This window comes from Bufo gargarizans, chromosome 3 (genome assembly GCF_014858855.1).
Source record: "Bufo gargarizans isolate SCDJY-AF-19 chromosome 3, ASM1485885v1, whole genome shotgun sequence".
NCBI lineage: Eukaryota > Metazoa > Chordata > Amphibia > Anura > Bufonidae > Bufo > Bufo gargarizans.
The window spans coordinates 158,804,788-158,822,218 of record NC_058082.1 but is presented as its reverse complement, the minus strand read 5'-3'; the positions used below and the strand labels follow the sequence as shown (position 1 = coordinate 158,822,218).

Sequence of the window (17,431 nt, the reverse complement as noted above, 5' to 3'; positions counted from 1 at the left end):
TTGGCCGGATCACCACTGCACCTCACTGCAGTCAATGGGGATCTGGCAACCTTGCATCCTGCATGATCCAGCAGGCCGCTGTGTGCCTGAACAGCCTGCCAGATCTGGTAGATGGAGATTTGAACGCAACCTACGTTGGCATCAGAAACTATAGTGCACTGATCTGATAGTGATGACCTGTCCTGAGCATCAATAACTGTAGACTGGAGAGACTCTTTAATTATACTTCTTTAGCGCATCATCCCTTCCCAAAATGTATTCATGCAGAAGATAATTCCACCCCCAACCAGTACTTTTGAAAGTATAACCTGACCCACAGAACTCCAGCTGTGACACTACAACTCCCAACATCCTCTGTTCAGCTCTATGACCACAGCACAGTCAGCCACGCAGGCCAGCATGGTGGGGGTCACAAGCAATGGACTGCCAGGGATTGCTAACTCTGACCTAGAAGATGCATTACAGCCCCCAAAGCCAGCGACCCCCCCGACCTTGAGCGCAGGATTTTTAGCATGACACCCCACCCCCTTCGTGGTCACATGATCCCTGTACATCTCCAGGAGCCCTAGCCAGCAGACATATGAGAAGCACAGTCTTTCCCCTAGTATCTTGGAAGTTCCGTGCTGACGTCATCAAACGGCGACATTTGCCAGCGCTGGGACCTGTAAACCGCTGATAGCAACAAGAAAGAGGCGATAGGTCGGGAGGGAAGTACTGCTGGAGCGTGTGCCCCTGATAACCGCGTCCTGTGCATCTCAGCGCCTTCATCCTGACGCCTGGTCATGAGCACGCAGGTAACGCTCCTGTAATAGGCTCCATTTCAGACTATCTACAGCTGCAAACCGCAGCTGCCTCCCCAGCCCCTAAATAGTGCACAGTGTGACCATGGCAGATAATAGCTGGCCACTGCGTTTTTCTGTACATTAAAATCACAGTCACGTGACTCGAAGTGTTAACAAACCTTTTTTGTGTCGGGGTCCCAGTGCTGAGACCCCCACCGTTGGAGCAGGACCCACTCACACTTGCGTTGTTAATTCCGGTATTCAGATCCAGCAGAGGATCCCTTTTGATTTTGCACATCAGGATGCATCCGTTCCGTCGTTAGGATGCGGTTGTGTGAAATCAAATTGGAAAAAAACGTATCCCTCACTAAATACATTGAAAGTTATTGGGTGATGGATTCGTTTTTTTAGATTCCTAAAAAAGCTGATTTGTCACCATTGACTTAGGGCTCATGCACACGACCTTATGTATTTTGCGGTCTGCAAAAAATATGGATGACTTCCGTGTGCATTCTGTATTTTGCAGAACGGAACAGCTGGCCACTAATAGAACTGTACTATCCTTGTCCGTAATGTGGACAATAATAGGACATGTTCTATTTTTTTTGCGATATGAAAACGGAATGCACACGGAGTACCTTAGTTTTTTTGTGGACCCATTGAAATTAATGGTTCCGTATACGGTCTGCAAAAAAAACGGAACGAACACGGAAAGAAAATACGTTTGTGTGCATGAGTAACAATTTTTTTCTGTTACTATTTCCGGACACAATACCGCAGCTTGCAGCAGTTTTGTGTCCGGTCACAAAACGGAATGCTGACGGAACGGAGACATCCTGATGCATCCTGAACAGATCTCTTTCCATTCAGAATGCATGAGGACTAAATAGAATTTTTTTTCCCCGGTTTTATGATCCTCTGACGGAGCTCAATACCGGAAAACAACAACGCAAGTGTGAAACAGGCCTAAGTCTATGAGTCCGGCGCCTGCAGAGAGTAGAGGAAGCACAGTCTGTGTGAGCTCTTCTTTCTCCATGTTTTAGTGATCAGTTGGGGTCTCAGCACTTGGACCCCCACTAATCTAAACTTTTGATGTCACTGTGACATCAAAAGTTTGTTAAAAGTACAGGTACACTTTAAAGGGGTTCTCCGGGAATTAAGAAAATAAAAATGCGTAAATATTACTTCATTATAAATATATTCCAAAATACCTTATATTAGTTATAATGGCTCGTTTTGTCTGAGGAGCAATCATTAGGAAAAACAAAATGGCCGGCGTCCTTTTAGTACACACAGAACCTGTCCTAATCACAGGGGAGGATAAGTTACTTCACAACCCCAAGGTAAAGAGCTGCCTCATCCTCCTCTCTGCTCCGCTGGTCGGGGATTATGATCCTGAATACAGTTTAATATGATCTTGAGCTGAATCTCTGTAGGAATGGAGTTCATGAGCAGATGTGGCTAATGAGCAGCAGCTCTTGTATGCAGTCTCCATTACCACAGCCCTATATTACAACAGTCTGTCCTGTCCGTCCTCTCTTCATGTCTCCTCATGAACTCCATTCCTACAGAGATTCAGCTGAAAGCCTCATGCACACAACCGTAGTTATGGTCCGCATCCAAGCTGCAGTTTTTGCGGCTCGGATGCGGACCCATTCACTTCAATGGGGCCGCAAAAGATGTGCTGTCTGCATCCGTTGCTCCGTTCAGAGGCCCCGCAAAAAAAAAATATAGCATGTCCGTTTTGCGGACAAGAATAGGCATGTCTACAATGGGCCTTCCGCTCTGCAAATTGCGGAAGGCACACGGGCGGCTTCCGTTTTTTGCGGACCGCAAAAAACGGCACAGTCGTGTGCACGAGGCCGAAGATCTTCTCATCTGTATTCAGGATCCTAATCCCTGACAGGTAGAGTAGAGAGGAGGAATATGAGACAGCTCTTTACCTCAGTGTTGTGAAGTAACTTGTCCTTCTGGGTGATTAGGACAGGTTTTGCGTGTACTAATAGGGCGGCAGCCATTTCATTTCTCCCAATGATTGCTTCTCAGATAAAACGAGCCTTTATAACTAATGAAAGGTATTTGGGCATATCTTTATAATAAAGTAATATTTACATACTTTCATTTTCTTAATTCCTGGAGAACCCCTTTAAAGGGGTTATCCCATCTTAGACAATGGGGGCATATAACTCGGATATGCCCCCATTGTCTGATAGGTGTGGGTCCCACCTCTGGGACCCGCACCTTTAAGGAGAACAGAGCGGGGAATGTTGCGGAGGGCGCACTGCGTACGCGCAGCTGCCCTCCATTCATTTCTATGGAGCCGCCGAAAATGGCCGAGCCAGGCTCGGCTATTTCCGTCGGCCCCATAGAAATGAATGGGAGCGGTGGCCGCGCATGCGCTCCCAGTCACTTTATTGGGAGAGGCGGAGAGCTGCGCCTGGTGGTGGCTGGACCCCTGGAAATCCGGGGTCCTCCAGCCACAACTCTCCCCGGCTCTGTTCTCCTTGTTGGTGTGGGACCCGCACCTACATCAGACAGTGGGGGCATATCCTAGCGATATGCCCCCATTGTCTAGGATGGCATAACCTCTTTAAGAGAACAGCTGCACATGAGTAAAATGCTGCAGATTTATGCAAAAACGAAACAAACCTACAGCGATTCTGCTGGAAATCCACAGCAGATAAAAATCCTACTCCAGATTGTTTTTTTTTTTATTGTTGTGGATTCCATGGTAGAAATGTTTCTGATTAGACACAGATTTTACTGGGTCAGTTCTGCAATAAAAAAATCCACGCCATAAATTGACATGCTGCAGATTTAGGGTACGTCCACACAGGATTTAAAATGCAGGGAGAAGACTGCTGTGGATTTTGCAGTGAATCCACATATATTACATGATGTTTTGCCACCGAGATGGATGTGGACTTCACCCTCTCTACTGCAAAGGGCTAAATCTGCGGTGGAGATCGGCAGTATAAAATGACATGCTGCAGATTTCAAATCCACAATGCAGGTCAGTTTACCCTGGATTATTATTATTTTTTTTTTACACAGACCTAAATTTAGCTGGTACTGTACAACGTTGCAGATTCGCCAGACGGTGGATCTGCTGTGGATCCTCTAAATGTGCACATGTCTACAACAGCCGCAGAGCTTGTTGCCTACTAATGCCTCCTTTTATCTTTCTACAGTATAGTATCCTGCATAAGCAAGAGCAAGGTAAGAAACAAATAATCTACACGGTGTTGATGTAGAGTCCTCACTGACCGCAGTCCCTGTCCTCAGTCGAGCCCAGAGTATTGGACACACTAGCACCAATTTCACTTTCTCCAGAATGGTCCATGGTCATGATCTAGTACAGGGATCGGCAACCTTCGGCACTCCAGCTTCTGTGAAACTACAACTCCCAGAATGCACACTTACTCCGCTGTTCTTGTAACTCCTATAGAAGTGAAATGAGGATTCTGGGAGTTGTAGTTTCAGAACAGCTGGACTGCCGGAGGATGCTCATCCCTGACTTAGTAGCTGCATCTCTAGCTGATATTTTCAGTTTTCATCAAAAGATGCAGTCAGACAGGTCGGTCCAGGTGGTGCAACTGCGCCATTTAGGCAAGGGGGGCCCATACCACTTTAAAAGGGCACCAAGGTTCACCATTTCTGATGGACTCTGATCCATCAGATGAAAGACTGACTGTAGAGTCCTAGCAAGGTAGCGCAATGATGAGCCTGTCACTTGATAAATTAGCTGTGAAAGGGGGAGGCAGAAGTATTGGATAGGGCGCATAGCTGAGCAGACTCCATTGACTACAGTGGAGCCCATTCAGTTTCTGCTCGGAATCCTATTTTTTTATTTTTTTACTGCCTGGACTTTTTCGTGCGCTCTTTTTTTGCGGAATCTTCAACAGTCTTCAACGAAAATGTGTACTCCGCCTTCGATATTAATGACCCTGGAGGACAAGGCTCTGACATGATCAGTGACATGATCACAGCTGATCGGCGGGGGTGTCAGACCGCCACCAATCTGACGTTGATGACCTCTCCCGAGGATAGAATAAAGAAGATTGTGCCCCTCGTCTTCTCTTTTTGCAAGTGTATTCCAGTTTACACATAAAACAAGGCAACATTTCGGCTTATGCCAAGCCTTTCTCAAGCTGAAACGTTGCCTTGTTTTATGTGTGGACTGGAATAAACTTGCACAAAGAGAAGACGCTGGTCACGATCTTCTTTATTCTTTACAGTTTGGAGCGGAGATGAGCCTGGTCGCTGGTGACCGTGCATCTTGCTAAAAATTGGGACATTGATGCTGTCTTCAAATACTTTTTACTGTCCTGAGGATAGGTCATCAATATCTAAGCACTCCATTACTCCTTTAAGTGCCACATCCTATTCTTGCACAGGGGTCCTCTACTGTCCATGTCCACCCCTGCTCTGCAGCCATACACTTTTGTTAGAACTTGTGCTATCACATTAATACATGTTTTATATGTTTTTGCAGCCCATACTGATGCCATATGGTCTGTAGCATGGGGGAAGAATAAAAATGACGGAACAGAAACTGTAATTAGTGGTTCCCTAGATGATTTGGTGAAAGTTTGGAAATGGTAAGTTGATTATATTTTCTGCTGGATACAAATCTTAAGAGGACTGCCTAACATCTTCTATCTGAATGAATCTGGGCTTTTAGTTTTTCTGAGAGCCATAACTTTTGTTGCCCCCACATATAAACGTTGGGGGGGAAAATAGATACAAAAACATAGTATACTACGCTTTTCAATTCTGCAGAGTCCAGCCCAAAAAAGCATGCATTAGGCCTCTTTCACACTTGCGTTGTCCGGATCCGGCGTGTACTCCACTTGCCGGAATTACACGCCGGATCTGGAAAAACGCAAGTGAACTGAAAGCATTTGAAGACGGATCCGTCTTCAAAATGCGTTTAGTGTTACTATGGCAGCCAGGGCGCTATTAAAGTCCTGGTTGTCATAGTAGGAGCGGGGGAGCGGTATACTTACCGTCCGCGCGGCTCCCGGGGCGCTCCAGAATGACGTCAGAGCGCCCATGCCTTTCAATGGGCATTAATTCCGGATCCGGCCTTGCGGCAAGTGTTCAGGATTTTTGGCCGGAGCAAAAAGCGCAGCATGCTGCTGTATTTTCTCCGGCCAAAAAACGTTCCAGTCCTGAACTGAAGACATCCTGATGCATCCTGAACGGATTTCTCTCAATTCAGAATGCATTAGGATAAAAACTGATCAGGATTCTTACGGCATAGAGCCCCGACGACGGAACTCTATGCCGGAAGAAAAGAACGCAGGTGTAAAAGAGCCCTTAAACAGATATATATATATATATATATATAATTTATTTTTTTATTTTTTACAAAGCCACTGCATGGTATGTGTCTGAGGTATCCGTTAAACTTCTTAAAGACCACGTACATGTACGTCATATCTGGACGGGACCTAAAGACCTATGACGTACATGTACTTCATGAGGTCTGCAGGGCTCTGGGGGAAGATCCGGGTGGAATCGCGGCGCCATGGCTGCTCTTACCGGCAAGCAGCCATGCCAGGTAAGGGCAGCATGGTGCGGATCCGCCCCCCTGCAGCTCCAAGCTCTGCGATTGGCCGATCAATGAGACCGGCACATCGCAGCTTAGGAAGTTGTCAGAAGCTGCGGGGCGGAAGAAGGTCAGGGGCCAGTGCTGAACTGGTCAGCACCGGTCACATCCGAGGTGAGGCAGGGGACACCAGTGTTTTGGGTCCCCTGCTAGCGCTGCGATTGGCTGGAACAACGCTGCGGCCAATGGCAGCGCTATAGCTGCACAGGAAGAGGCAGAACTTCCCTGCATGCAGCCATTCTAGCTTGTGACTGCATGCAGAGAGGTTCTGTGCCTTTTTGTGCTGCTGTGGCTTGCTGGGACTTGTGGTGTACCACCACTGCGAATTTAAACCTTTTGCTGCTGGAAAAAACAACAACATCTGGAGTAGCTGCACAGATTATTATTTTTTTTCATTTGCAGCTGTTCCAGATCCCTCCGTCTCCCCCATCCTTTTTTTACGGACGCCATTTGGTCCGTGCATTTTTATTTATTTATTTTATACCATTTTTCAGTTCTGCATCACTTTTTCTGCGTGTGAGCTGTGACCGCCAAGTGCTTTTCAGTGCGTACCTGCCTGATCATCACCTGGGATTATTAGTGCAGATTTGTTTGTGCCTATTTTTCATTATTTATTTATTTTTGTTAAAAAAGAACTGGTTAGTTAGGGCTTTATATAAATATATATATGCAAAAAAGGCCAAGGCAGCAATCAAATATCCGTGAAAAACAAAGGGTATTTTATTAACCCATGTGTAGACAGTAACGTTTCAGCTCACTCCATGGAGCCTTTGTCAAGCCATAATACATAGTGCAAAATCAAGTGCTTATATAGCATACATAATTAACAAAGTGATTACATGATTATACATCAATATCCATAAAAACAGTGTTAAACAATATACAGGAGAATGTGCATAATTTTATCTCCCTAAAAACAGACAATAAGTCATAAAGTGCTATGTGCCAATGTTGTGTCCATAAATTCATATGATTACAGTGCATAACATCATTAACCAATATAGCAACTCAGGTGTACATGATCGTGTTGATTAAAAACAAATAATTCATTCAATTGAAGGTTCTCACATGTAGCTTGAGACGGCAGTTTTGGGGGGGGGGGGGTTTCAAGTTTTTTTTGTGTGCGAGAAAATAACTGCAGTTAGTGGTAGTTAGATAGATATATACAATTTCAATTAGTGTCAGTTTAGATTTTTGCACAAACGCACCATCAGCGTACGTGCATTTTGCAACCAGTGAGCACTGATCATTACTGATCGCGTCTGCTCAGTTTGCAAAAAGTTGTTGTTTTTTTGGTGCAGAAAATACTTTATTTGTTTTGTGCAAAAAAAAACACTTTTTTGTGCAGAAGACTTTTTTCTGCAAAAAAATAATTTTTTTTTTTTTTTTTTTTTTTTTTTTTTTTTACAACCTTTCTTCTAAATGTAATAAAACATTTTCTACAAGCCCCTTCACATGTGAAAACACTACATACCCACCCCTCACACTAAATAAAGGTTTCCACATTTCACACGTTACACCCCAATAAAATAAAAATGGCCCATCCAACAACTATACTCAGCTGAAGAGGCATACGCCATGATTGACTCCGATACGGAGTCTGCCAGTGAGGGAGAAGAAGATGCCACTTTTCTCTACCACCCCTCATCATCATCCGCTGACGAGGGACCCTCTAGAAGGCACCCCAGGGTAGCAGAGGATGCAGCCCCCCAGAGTGAGCCCACATGGACCCCACCCCCTGTTTGTGGGCAACTCAGGAATTCTGATTGTGCAGGCTTCACTGAGCTAGATTTTTTTCAAAATATTCTTCTTATTGTAAATTTAATGGTGGCCCAACAATTCATTGCTCAGAACCCTAGTTTGCCATACGCTAGACCCTTAGGTTGGACCCCAGTAGATGCAGCAGAGATGATGATGAAGTTTTGGGGGACTCGTCCTGCATATGGGCGTAATAAAAAAAACAAATGTTAGGCAATATTGGATTTGACATTTTCTACCAGACTCCCAATTTACAGTCAGACCATGAGCCAGAAGCGATTTGAATTAATCCGAGAATTTCTACACTACAATGACACTTCACAGTGCCCACCCCAAAACGACCCAACATTTGACCGACTGTTCAAGGTTAGGCCTGTCATTGACCACTTCTGCAACAAGTTTGCTGAGGTGTACAACCCAGAGAAAAAGGTCAGTGTAGATGAGTCCCTATTATTGTTTAAAGGGAGGATTAGATTCCGCCAATACCTGCCTATCAAACGGGCAAGGTATGGCATAAAATATACAAACTCTGTGAGAGTTGCTCCGGGTACACCCACAAGTTCCGCATTTACGTAGGGAAGGATTGTGGGAATTACTGCACCCACTGCTGGATAAGGGTTACCACCTCTATGTGGATAACTATTATACCAGTATCCCCCTATTCGGGTCCCTAACTGCCAGGGGTACTGTGGCTTGTGGCGCAGTGTGCAAAAATCAGAGAGGCCTCTCTAGATCTCTGGTAGGAACCAGTGAGATTGGGCGAAAGTAGGGCTCTCCGCAATGAGAATATGCTGGTGGTTAAGTAAAGGACAAGAGGGACGTCCTTGTACTGACCATCATTCACACTTGCGCCAACTGCCCTGCTGCTGTATGAGGTTGAAAACGTGAAAAAGGAGAAAAAAAAGGGAGAAACAAGGTTAACCAAATTCTTTCGAGGGATCAACTAGATACCCCTGAAGAAGTGGAAAAGGACGCCAACAGGACTATGACCACGTTATGTGAAGGATGTAAAACAACAGGGTGGAAGTAGGCTGCTCCAATTAGTGTCAACGGAGTTTAACACTATGTCAAATGAAGTGAATAGAAAAAAAACGTTACCAGTGAAGTGATTAGGTCCAAACCAGTTGGACAAGACAACACCGATAAGCGGGGAGGAGAAGAAGAGTGCCAAACTTCCAATCTAATACCGGATGTAGTAAAAGATGAATATATTATATAGTGGTAGGTGGATAAATAAATACCCTTCCATATAAGGAAATAAAAGGATGAATATAATATTATAGATTGTGGATGGTAACACAATAAAATCAATGAATCAGTCCATTTTTGGTCACATTGATTTTATTGTGTTACCAGCCACAATCTATAATATTATATTCATCCTTTTATTTCCTTATATGGAAGGGTATTTATTTATCCACCTACCACTATATAATATATTCATCTTTTGTTGTACAAGGTACCACTGTCAACAAGCCAGACTGCATCCTTGATTACAATAGGCACATGGGAGGGGTGGATCTTGCAGATCAACTTATGAGGCCGTACACATTGTACAGATGGCAATGTGCAATGCGTACATCCTATTTCAATCTTCAGGCCAGAGAGGAACTGTCCTTCAGTTCCAAGAGGTGGTTGTCAAGGCCCTAATTTATCAAACCCAGGCCGGGGAAGGTCCCAGTACTTCTGGAGTCATGGTGCCTGAGTTGTACCAGGGCAACATTTTCCAGGTCAAGTCCCCCAGACAGCAAGAAAGGGAAGGACCCAAAAAAGATTCAGTGTGTCACAAAAGAGGGATAATTACCAATGCAAAACCTGGCCTGTGCATGCAGGACTGCTTCAGAATCTACTGTTCTTCCATGGAATATTAATTTAATTTCATCCTTTATGCTCCCTGTGATATTTCCACTTTTTATATGATTTAGTCCACCTCGCTTGCATATCCACTTTGCAACAACCACTACATATTCTTTTCTGTGAGACACCGGTTTGGTAAAAAGTACCCTTTCCACCACTTAAAATGTCCATACAGGGGTGCTTTTTCCCGAAATTGGGTCACTTCTTGGGGTTTTTTATTTCTGGGGACCTCAGGAAAATTTTTTAATACGACATGGCAGCTAAAATCCATGTCTGCCAATTCAGGCCTGCAAAAACCATATTTAGCACTTTGCCTCTAGAGGCCTGCTATGCGCCAATACAGCAGGCTACAAGCACATATGGGGTGTTCGCAAAATGGGAAGAAAATGGAGAACATATACTTGGGGGTATTTTCTCCTTTAACCCCTTGTGAACGTGAAAAATTGGGGTCTGCTAGTAATTTTTCATTTTTACCAATGTGTGCTTTGAAATGCTTCTCTCAAGTAATTCTGCCTTCTGTGAGACTCCTGTTTGCTAAAAAGTACCCTTTCCACCACTTAAAACGTTCGGGGATACTCTTTCCGAATTGGGGTCACTTCTTGGGGGTTTTTCATTTCTGGGGATCTCAGGATTTGATTTAATGTGATATGGCAGCTAAAATCCATGTCTGCCAATTCGGGTCAGCAATATCCATATTTAGCTGTTTGACTCTAGAGCCCTGCCATGCGCCCGTACATCCTTTTTTTAGCACATATTGGCGGTTTGCGTATTTGGGGGGAAATGGGGGAACAAAATGTGGGGTGCATTTTGTCCTGCTACCCCTTGTGAAAGTGAAAAATGTGGGTGTCAAGCAACTTTTTCTGGATTTTTTTTTTTTTTTTTTTCTTTTTTTCTAAATTTTCACAGCCAAGTGTTTCCTAATTCTGTGAAACGCCTGATGGCTCACTACACACCTTGAAATATTCCTTGAGGGGTGTAGTTTCCGGAATGGGGTCACTTTTTGGGGGGTTTCCACTGTAGGGCCACCTCATGGTGTCTTCATATGCGACATGGCTCCCAATTACCATCCTAGCTAAATACTCTCTCCTAACCGCCATATGGTGCTCCTTCCACTCTGAAGCCTGCTGTGCGCCCATACATTAGTTTTTGAGCACACATGGGGTGTTTCTGTAAACTCCAGATTCAGGGTAATAGATTTTGAGTTTTGTTTGGCTGTTAACCCTTGATGTGTTGCAGAAAAAAAATAGATTAAAATTTAAAATCTGCTAAAAAAAAGTTACATTTTGAAATTTTATTCCCATTTTCATTTAATTCTTGTGGGGCACCTAAAGGGGTTAACAAAGTTTGTAAAAATCAGTTTTGAACAGCTTGAGGGGTGTATGGGTGGTTTCTAATATGTAAGCCCCAGAAAGTGACTTCATACCTGAACTGGTCCTGATAAAATTAGGGTTTGGAAATGTTCTTAGAAATTGTAAGATTTGCTTCTAAGCCTTCTAACGTCCCCAAAAAATAAAATGTCATTTTAAAAATGATCCAAACATGAAGTAGACGTATGGGGAATGTAAAGTAATAACTATTTTTGGAGGTATTACTATCGATTATAAAAGTAGTCCAACTTGAGGGGTTAACCCCTTCACGACATGTGACATAAGATGACGCCTACTCCAGAGAAGAGCGGTCCCCATAGCAACCGGGTGCCTGCTGTTTCACACAGCAGACACTGGGGCCTAATGTCTGTGATTGGTGGTAATGCAGACATTTGACCCCTCAGTCTGAGAGGCTTAAAAGACGCTGAAGAGCAGGCTTGCCAGGCAGGAACGCCTCCTCCGGGAGGAGATCGGTGAATGCATTCCATTGAGTCTTTACTAGGTTTCAAGCCTTTTCACTTGTATATATTACAATTCAGGCCAGCAGGCCAAAGTGGGTTTTCAGTTACTTTTGAAGGTCTGTACGTTGGGGGAGAGTCATATGTTCAGAGGTAGTGAGTTTCATACAGGGCCGGCGTCATAACCCGGCATCCCCGGGCAAGTGCCGGGGCCCAATGCTCCTGGGGGGGGCCCACTGAGCTGCTATGAGCACTTCCATCAATACAGATGGGAGCTCTCACTGCTGTCATTTCCCTTACGCAGTACCCCTTTGATGGGGCCCTCTGAGCTGCAGAGACTCAGACACGCCCCCTCTACACAGGACACGCCCCCTCTACACAGGACACATGCCTGCCTGAGGAGAGAGACCGCAGGGCTGGCTGGAGCTGGAGCAGAGAAGTGTGAAGACAGTCTGTGAGTGAGTCTGCTCTGTGACTGTCTCTTGTCTGTGGGACAGAAGGGGGGAACTCTCCGATCGGCTGCTGCTTCATTCTATTTAGTTGTATTACTGTTTCATTAAGCAGTTTGCCTCCATGACATCTGCCCCCCCCCCCCCCCATATCCTGTCCTATCTCATCCTCATGGGGCCCCTGCTGTCTCCTTTCCTCCCTCATGTATCCAGAGCTCCTGTTTCACCCTCCTATCTCCTGTTGCTGCCCTGCACAGACCTCCTGCCCCTACTTCTTGTATGAATCCCCCTCAGAGCCCCTTCCCCCTACTTGCTGTGTCCACCCCTCCTGTCCATCCCGGGCCCCTGTCTCACTCCTCTGCCTCTCATTATGGTGGCATCTGAACAGCATTCACCATAAGGACCTTCTAACGTCACAGGGTCATGTGACTGTGCCCCCCACCCCGTACTGTGCCCACTTATACCCTGCATTGTGCCCTCTGACCACACCCTGTGCAGTGCCCATAGTCATTCCCTGTACTGTGCCCTCTTATACCCTTTTATCCAGTCACTGTATGGTGGTTTTATCATTGTATGGTGGTGGTATCACTATATGGCGGTGGTATCCGATAACTGCATGGCCATAACTGTATCCCCTTCGCTGCCCACGCCATCCTTTTTTAGACCTGGCATGAGCGGGAAAAGATACAGATTGCAGTGCTAAGGACCTTTGTGCCACAATCTGTGTCAGAAATACGCCTAAGGCTACTTTTACACCTGCGTTTAGGTGCGGATCCGTCTGGTATCTGCACAGACGGATCCGCACCTATAATGCTAACGCTTACATCCGTTCAGAATGGATCCGTTTGCATGATAATGCAAACGGATCCGTTTAGACTTTACATTGAAATTCAATGGGGGACGGATCCGTTTGAAAATTGAGCCATATTGTGTCAACTTCAAACGGATCCGTCCCCATTGACTTACATTGTAAGTCTGGACGGATCCGTTTGCCTCCGCACGGCCAGGTGGACACCCGAACGCTGCAAGCAGCGTTCGGGTGTCCGCCTGCTGAGAGGAGCTGAGGACAAACGCTGCCAGACTGATGCATTCTGAGCGGATCCGCATCCACTCAGAATGCACTAGGGCTGGACGGATCCGTTCGGGGCCACTTGTGAGCCCCTTCAAACGGAACTCACAAGCGGAGCCCCGAACGCTAGTGTGAAAGTAGCCTAACATAGACGTATTTCTATATAATAAATGACCCCCTAATTGTATTATTATTTGGAGGTAGAGATAATATCTTTATATTATATAGATTCTAGTGCATTATACTGTGCCCTGTATTTCCCAGTAGAAGATGATCCTTGGGAGACACAGTACTCACCACTGACCACCAGGACCAGGCAGCGCTCTGTCAGTACATGGCGGCCTCCCCTCTCCGCCACGCTGCTCCGCTGTGTACTGGTGCTTATTCTGACACTGGGGCTGGGTTCACATCCTATTTGTGCCATCCATTTAATGTATACCAAAAATGTATGTGTTACCAGATGCCTCAGACTGATGCTGTACAGTGGCATCCGTTCACCATACAATCCTCAGACTGATGCCGTACAGTGGTGTCCGTTCACCATACAATCCTCAGACTGATGCCGTACAGTGGCGTCCGGTCACCATACAATCCTCAGACTGATGCCGCACAGTGGCGTCCGTTCACCATACAATCCTCAGACTGATGCCGTACAGTGGCGTCCGTTCACCATACAATCCTCAGACTGATGCCGTACAGTGGCGTCCGTTCACCATACAGTTCCATTGTAAAAAACCATATACGTTAACATATGCATTTTTTACTTGACTCTGCAGGATACAAAAACGTGGAGTGCTGCACATTTGTATACATCAAACTGATAGGAAAAACGTGATGTGAACACACATTGGGGGGGAGGGGGCGTACTAAAATTTGCTGTGGGGCCCAGTCAGTTCTAGCTACATCACTGCACATCTCCTTCTCTCCTCCAGGCCTGGCTCACTGCTGCAGCGGGCCGCCGGAGAGAAGGAGCGCAGGGAGCTGCGGTTAGTGAATGACAGGACCACCAGCTCCGCTGCAATGATAGGTATGTGAGGAGGCCACTGGGGGGTCATTCATTACACTGTGAGGGCCCCTTACACAGTATAATGACTCCCAGTGCCCCCCATTTAGTATAATGATCCCCATTGACCCTCCATTTAGCATAATGACCACCAGAGCCCCCATTAAATATAATAACCCCTCGTGCCCCCTCCATACAATATAACCCCCAGTGTGGGGGCGATTGGGGGTCATTATTCTGAATGGAGGGTCACTGTGGGGTCATTATACTGTGAGGGCCCTTTACATAGTATAATGACCCCCAGTGTCCCCTATTTAGTATAATGACCCCCAGAGCCCCCTCCATACAGTATTCCCCCAGTGTGGGGGCTACTGGGGGTCATTATTCTGAATGGGGGCGACTGGGGGTTATTATTCTGAATGCAGGGCCACAGGTGGTCATTATACAGTGGGGGGGGGGGGGGGATTGGGGGTTCATTATACTGTGTGAAGGGCTACTAGTAGTCATTATACTGTGTGAAGGGCTACTAGTAGTCATTATACTGTATAGAGGCCACTGGGGGTCATTATACCGTGTGGGAGCCACAGGGGGACATGTCAATGTAAAAAAATGCCTCATGGGGGCCCACTGGGATTTATCGCCCAAGGGCCCACATGAACCTGGAGCCGGCCCTGGTTTCATAGTATGAGGATCGGAGATTACACATGGGAATGTATCTGGAAAGCAGGTCAGAGATGTAAGGGGGTGACTGGTTGTGGACGGCCTTATATGTAGTTGTTAGTATCCTGAATAGGGTTGTCTCGATACCATGCGAAAAGAATAAATCAGAAAAGCCGCGTGCATTCCGCATTTTATGGAACGTCCAGCCCATAATGGAACCGTCCTACACTATTTATTCGGGGGAACAAGGTGACAAAAAAATGGTAAATAGCATGTTTTTATTTATTATTTTTCTGTTACGACATTCACCGTATAGGAAATATTTTTTAATATTTTAATAGTTCTGACTTTTTTGGACGTGGCAATACCTTTTTTTGGACGTGGCAATAGGGGGCTAGAACCCTTGACCTATTCACCCTAATAGAGATCTATTAGGATGAATAGGATTTTACACTCTCCCTGGGCTTTGTGCCCAGGGCAGCAGGGAGCTTAGCATGGCAGCCAAGGCTACAGTAGCATCCTGGCTGCCATGGTAACAGATCTGAGCCCCAGGATTACACTGCTGGGGATTCGATCGGAAGCTGCCATTGCTACCAATGAATATACTGTATACTGAGGAGGGGACCCGATGGCCACTGCGTCACCATCGAATATGATTGGGGATGAGCGAATTGTCTTCGGTTGAAACATCCGAAGTCGATTCGCATAAAACTTCGTCCTAATACTATAAGGAGCAGGAGCTCCGTACAGTATTAGAATGTATTGACTCCGAGGAGCCGAAGTTATTGCTTTGTGACGTCTCGCAAGACTTTGCGCAATAACTTCATAAATTGTTTTCTACTGTAAAAAAACACTTCCCGAACTCTTGTTTGGTTCCAAGTGGGGGGGAGGCCAATGCGCCAGCAATGAATATAATTAATACTGGGGGCTGTTAACACTGCATCACCATTGCATATAGTTAACCCCTAAATACAAATGTAAGCGGTGGGTGCCGGCTGTATCACACAGCCGGCACCTGGTCTCAATGACAGGGCGCACCTGAGGTGTTAATTAATGTGGTTCGGCGGATCACCATGCCCTGTAATTGAGACCAGGTGCTTGCTGTTCGATACCCGGTGCAACCCTAATCCTGAACTGAATTTGCTGGGCAATGGAGAGCGGTGAGTAATACCAGCACTAGGAGCACTTGAAGGGAAGTTATATGGTGTTTTTCTTGTCCTCTGCAGGGCTGATGAGCATCTAGAATTACAATGGACACTTGAAGGCCACCAGCTAGGGGTGGTGTCTGTGGATGTGAGTCCCAATGGTAACATTGCAGCCTCTAGTTCTTTAGATGCTCACATTCGACTCTGGGACCTTGAGTCTGGCAAGCAAATCCGTTCCATCGATGCCGGACCGGGTATGAACACTGCTATTTCTCTATAAGATATAGTTCACATAGTAGCATTTATTCTATGTAGAAGATGTGGATTCTGTTCCATGCACAGATCAAGTGACTGTCTGTTCTATATCCCTCTAGTGGATGCTTGGTCTGTTGCATTTTCACCGGACTCGCAGCATTTGGCAACTGGAAGTCATGTAGGAAAAGTGAACATCTTTGGTGTAGAGACTGGAAAGAAAGAATACTCCCTGGACACCAGAGGGAAATTTATCCTTAGTATTGCTTATGTGAGTTTTTTTCCTTCGATAACTAGATTTAATGATGTATCTGTACCAAAAATCTATCTAAAAAAAAAAAAAAAAAGTGGTGCAAAATAGAGCAATTTGGCGCATCTAGGGCTTTTACATTTTTTTTATATGCTCAGAAAGGGTGGGGTTTAGTGAAAAGTGGGTAGGACTGTATAATAAAGAGGTGTGGCCTAAGATGCACCAATAGTTCAACGTAATTCTGACATAAAAATCCGTCTCAAAGTAAGCCAACCAATAGTTGGAGTCAGAGAAAAGTGTCTATCCCTGTACCAGATTTATCGTCCACCCTGAGCAGGTCTAGACACCCTGTGTGCTCACACCATCTACAGGCATAGTCAATTTGGGCCATAGACTGTCTGAGAAATGTGTATTATTTTATTTTGATTCTCATTTTTTCCCTAACTACAGAGCCCAGATGGAAAGTATTTGGCTAGCGGTGCCATAGATGGGATTATCAATATCTTTGATATTGCTACTGGGAAACTGCTCCACACGTTGGAAGGTATTCTCATCATAAATGAAAGGAACACTAAACAGAAAGTTCACAAAAATATATTTTAAAAAAATCTATTAATTTCTTCTCTTTCTTTTAAACCTATGTGCCTCATACCACTATTATAAGAGATAATTATGTAAATATAGCTTATTTTTGTGTCTGAGTTCCTCCTTACTGTCCATTGTCTGACTGTAAGACAACTGGCTGCAGCAGCAGCCGCCTCCCCCTT

The 17,431-nt window shown here is 45.3% G+C and overlaps 1 protein-coding gene across 1 annotated transcript in view; it reads left to right on the top strand.

Moving 5' to 3' along the window:
- Positions 1–598: 598 nt before the first annotated feature.
- The window catches only part of WDR61 (WD repeat domain 61), a 28,932-nt gene continuing 12,099 nt past the window's right edge, over positions 599–17,431 (top strand). Inside the window, exons 1-6 of the mRNA XM_044285338.1 lie at positions 599–794; positions 3,974–4,001; positions 5,278–5,383; positions 16,244–16,416; positions 16,537–16,685; positions 17,115–17,208. Coding sequence (XP_044141273.1) covers positions 783–794; positions 3,974–4,001; positions 5,278–5,383; positions 16,244–16,416; positions 16,537–16,685; positions 17,115–17,208 — 562 coding nt within the window. The 5' untranslated portion in view covers positions 599–782. The remainder of the gene's footprint in view (positions 795–3,973; positions 4,002–5,277; positions 5,384–16,243; positions 16,417–16,536; positions 16,686–17,114; positions 17,209–17,431) is intronic.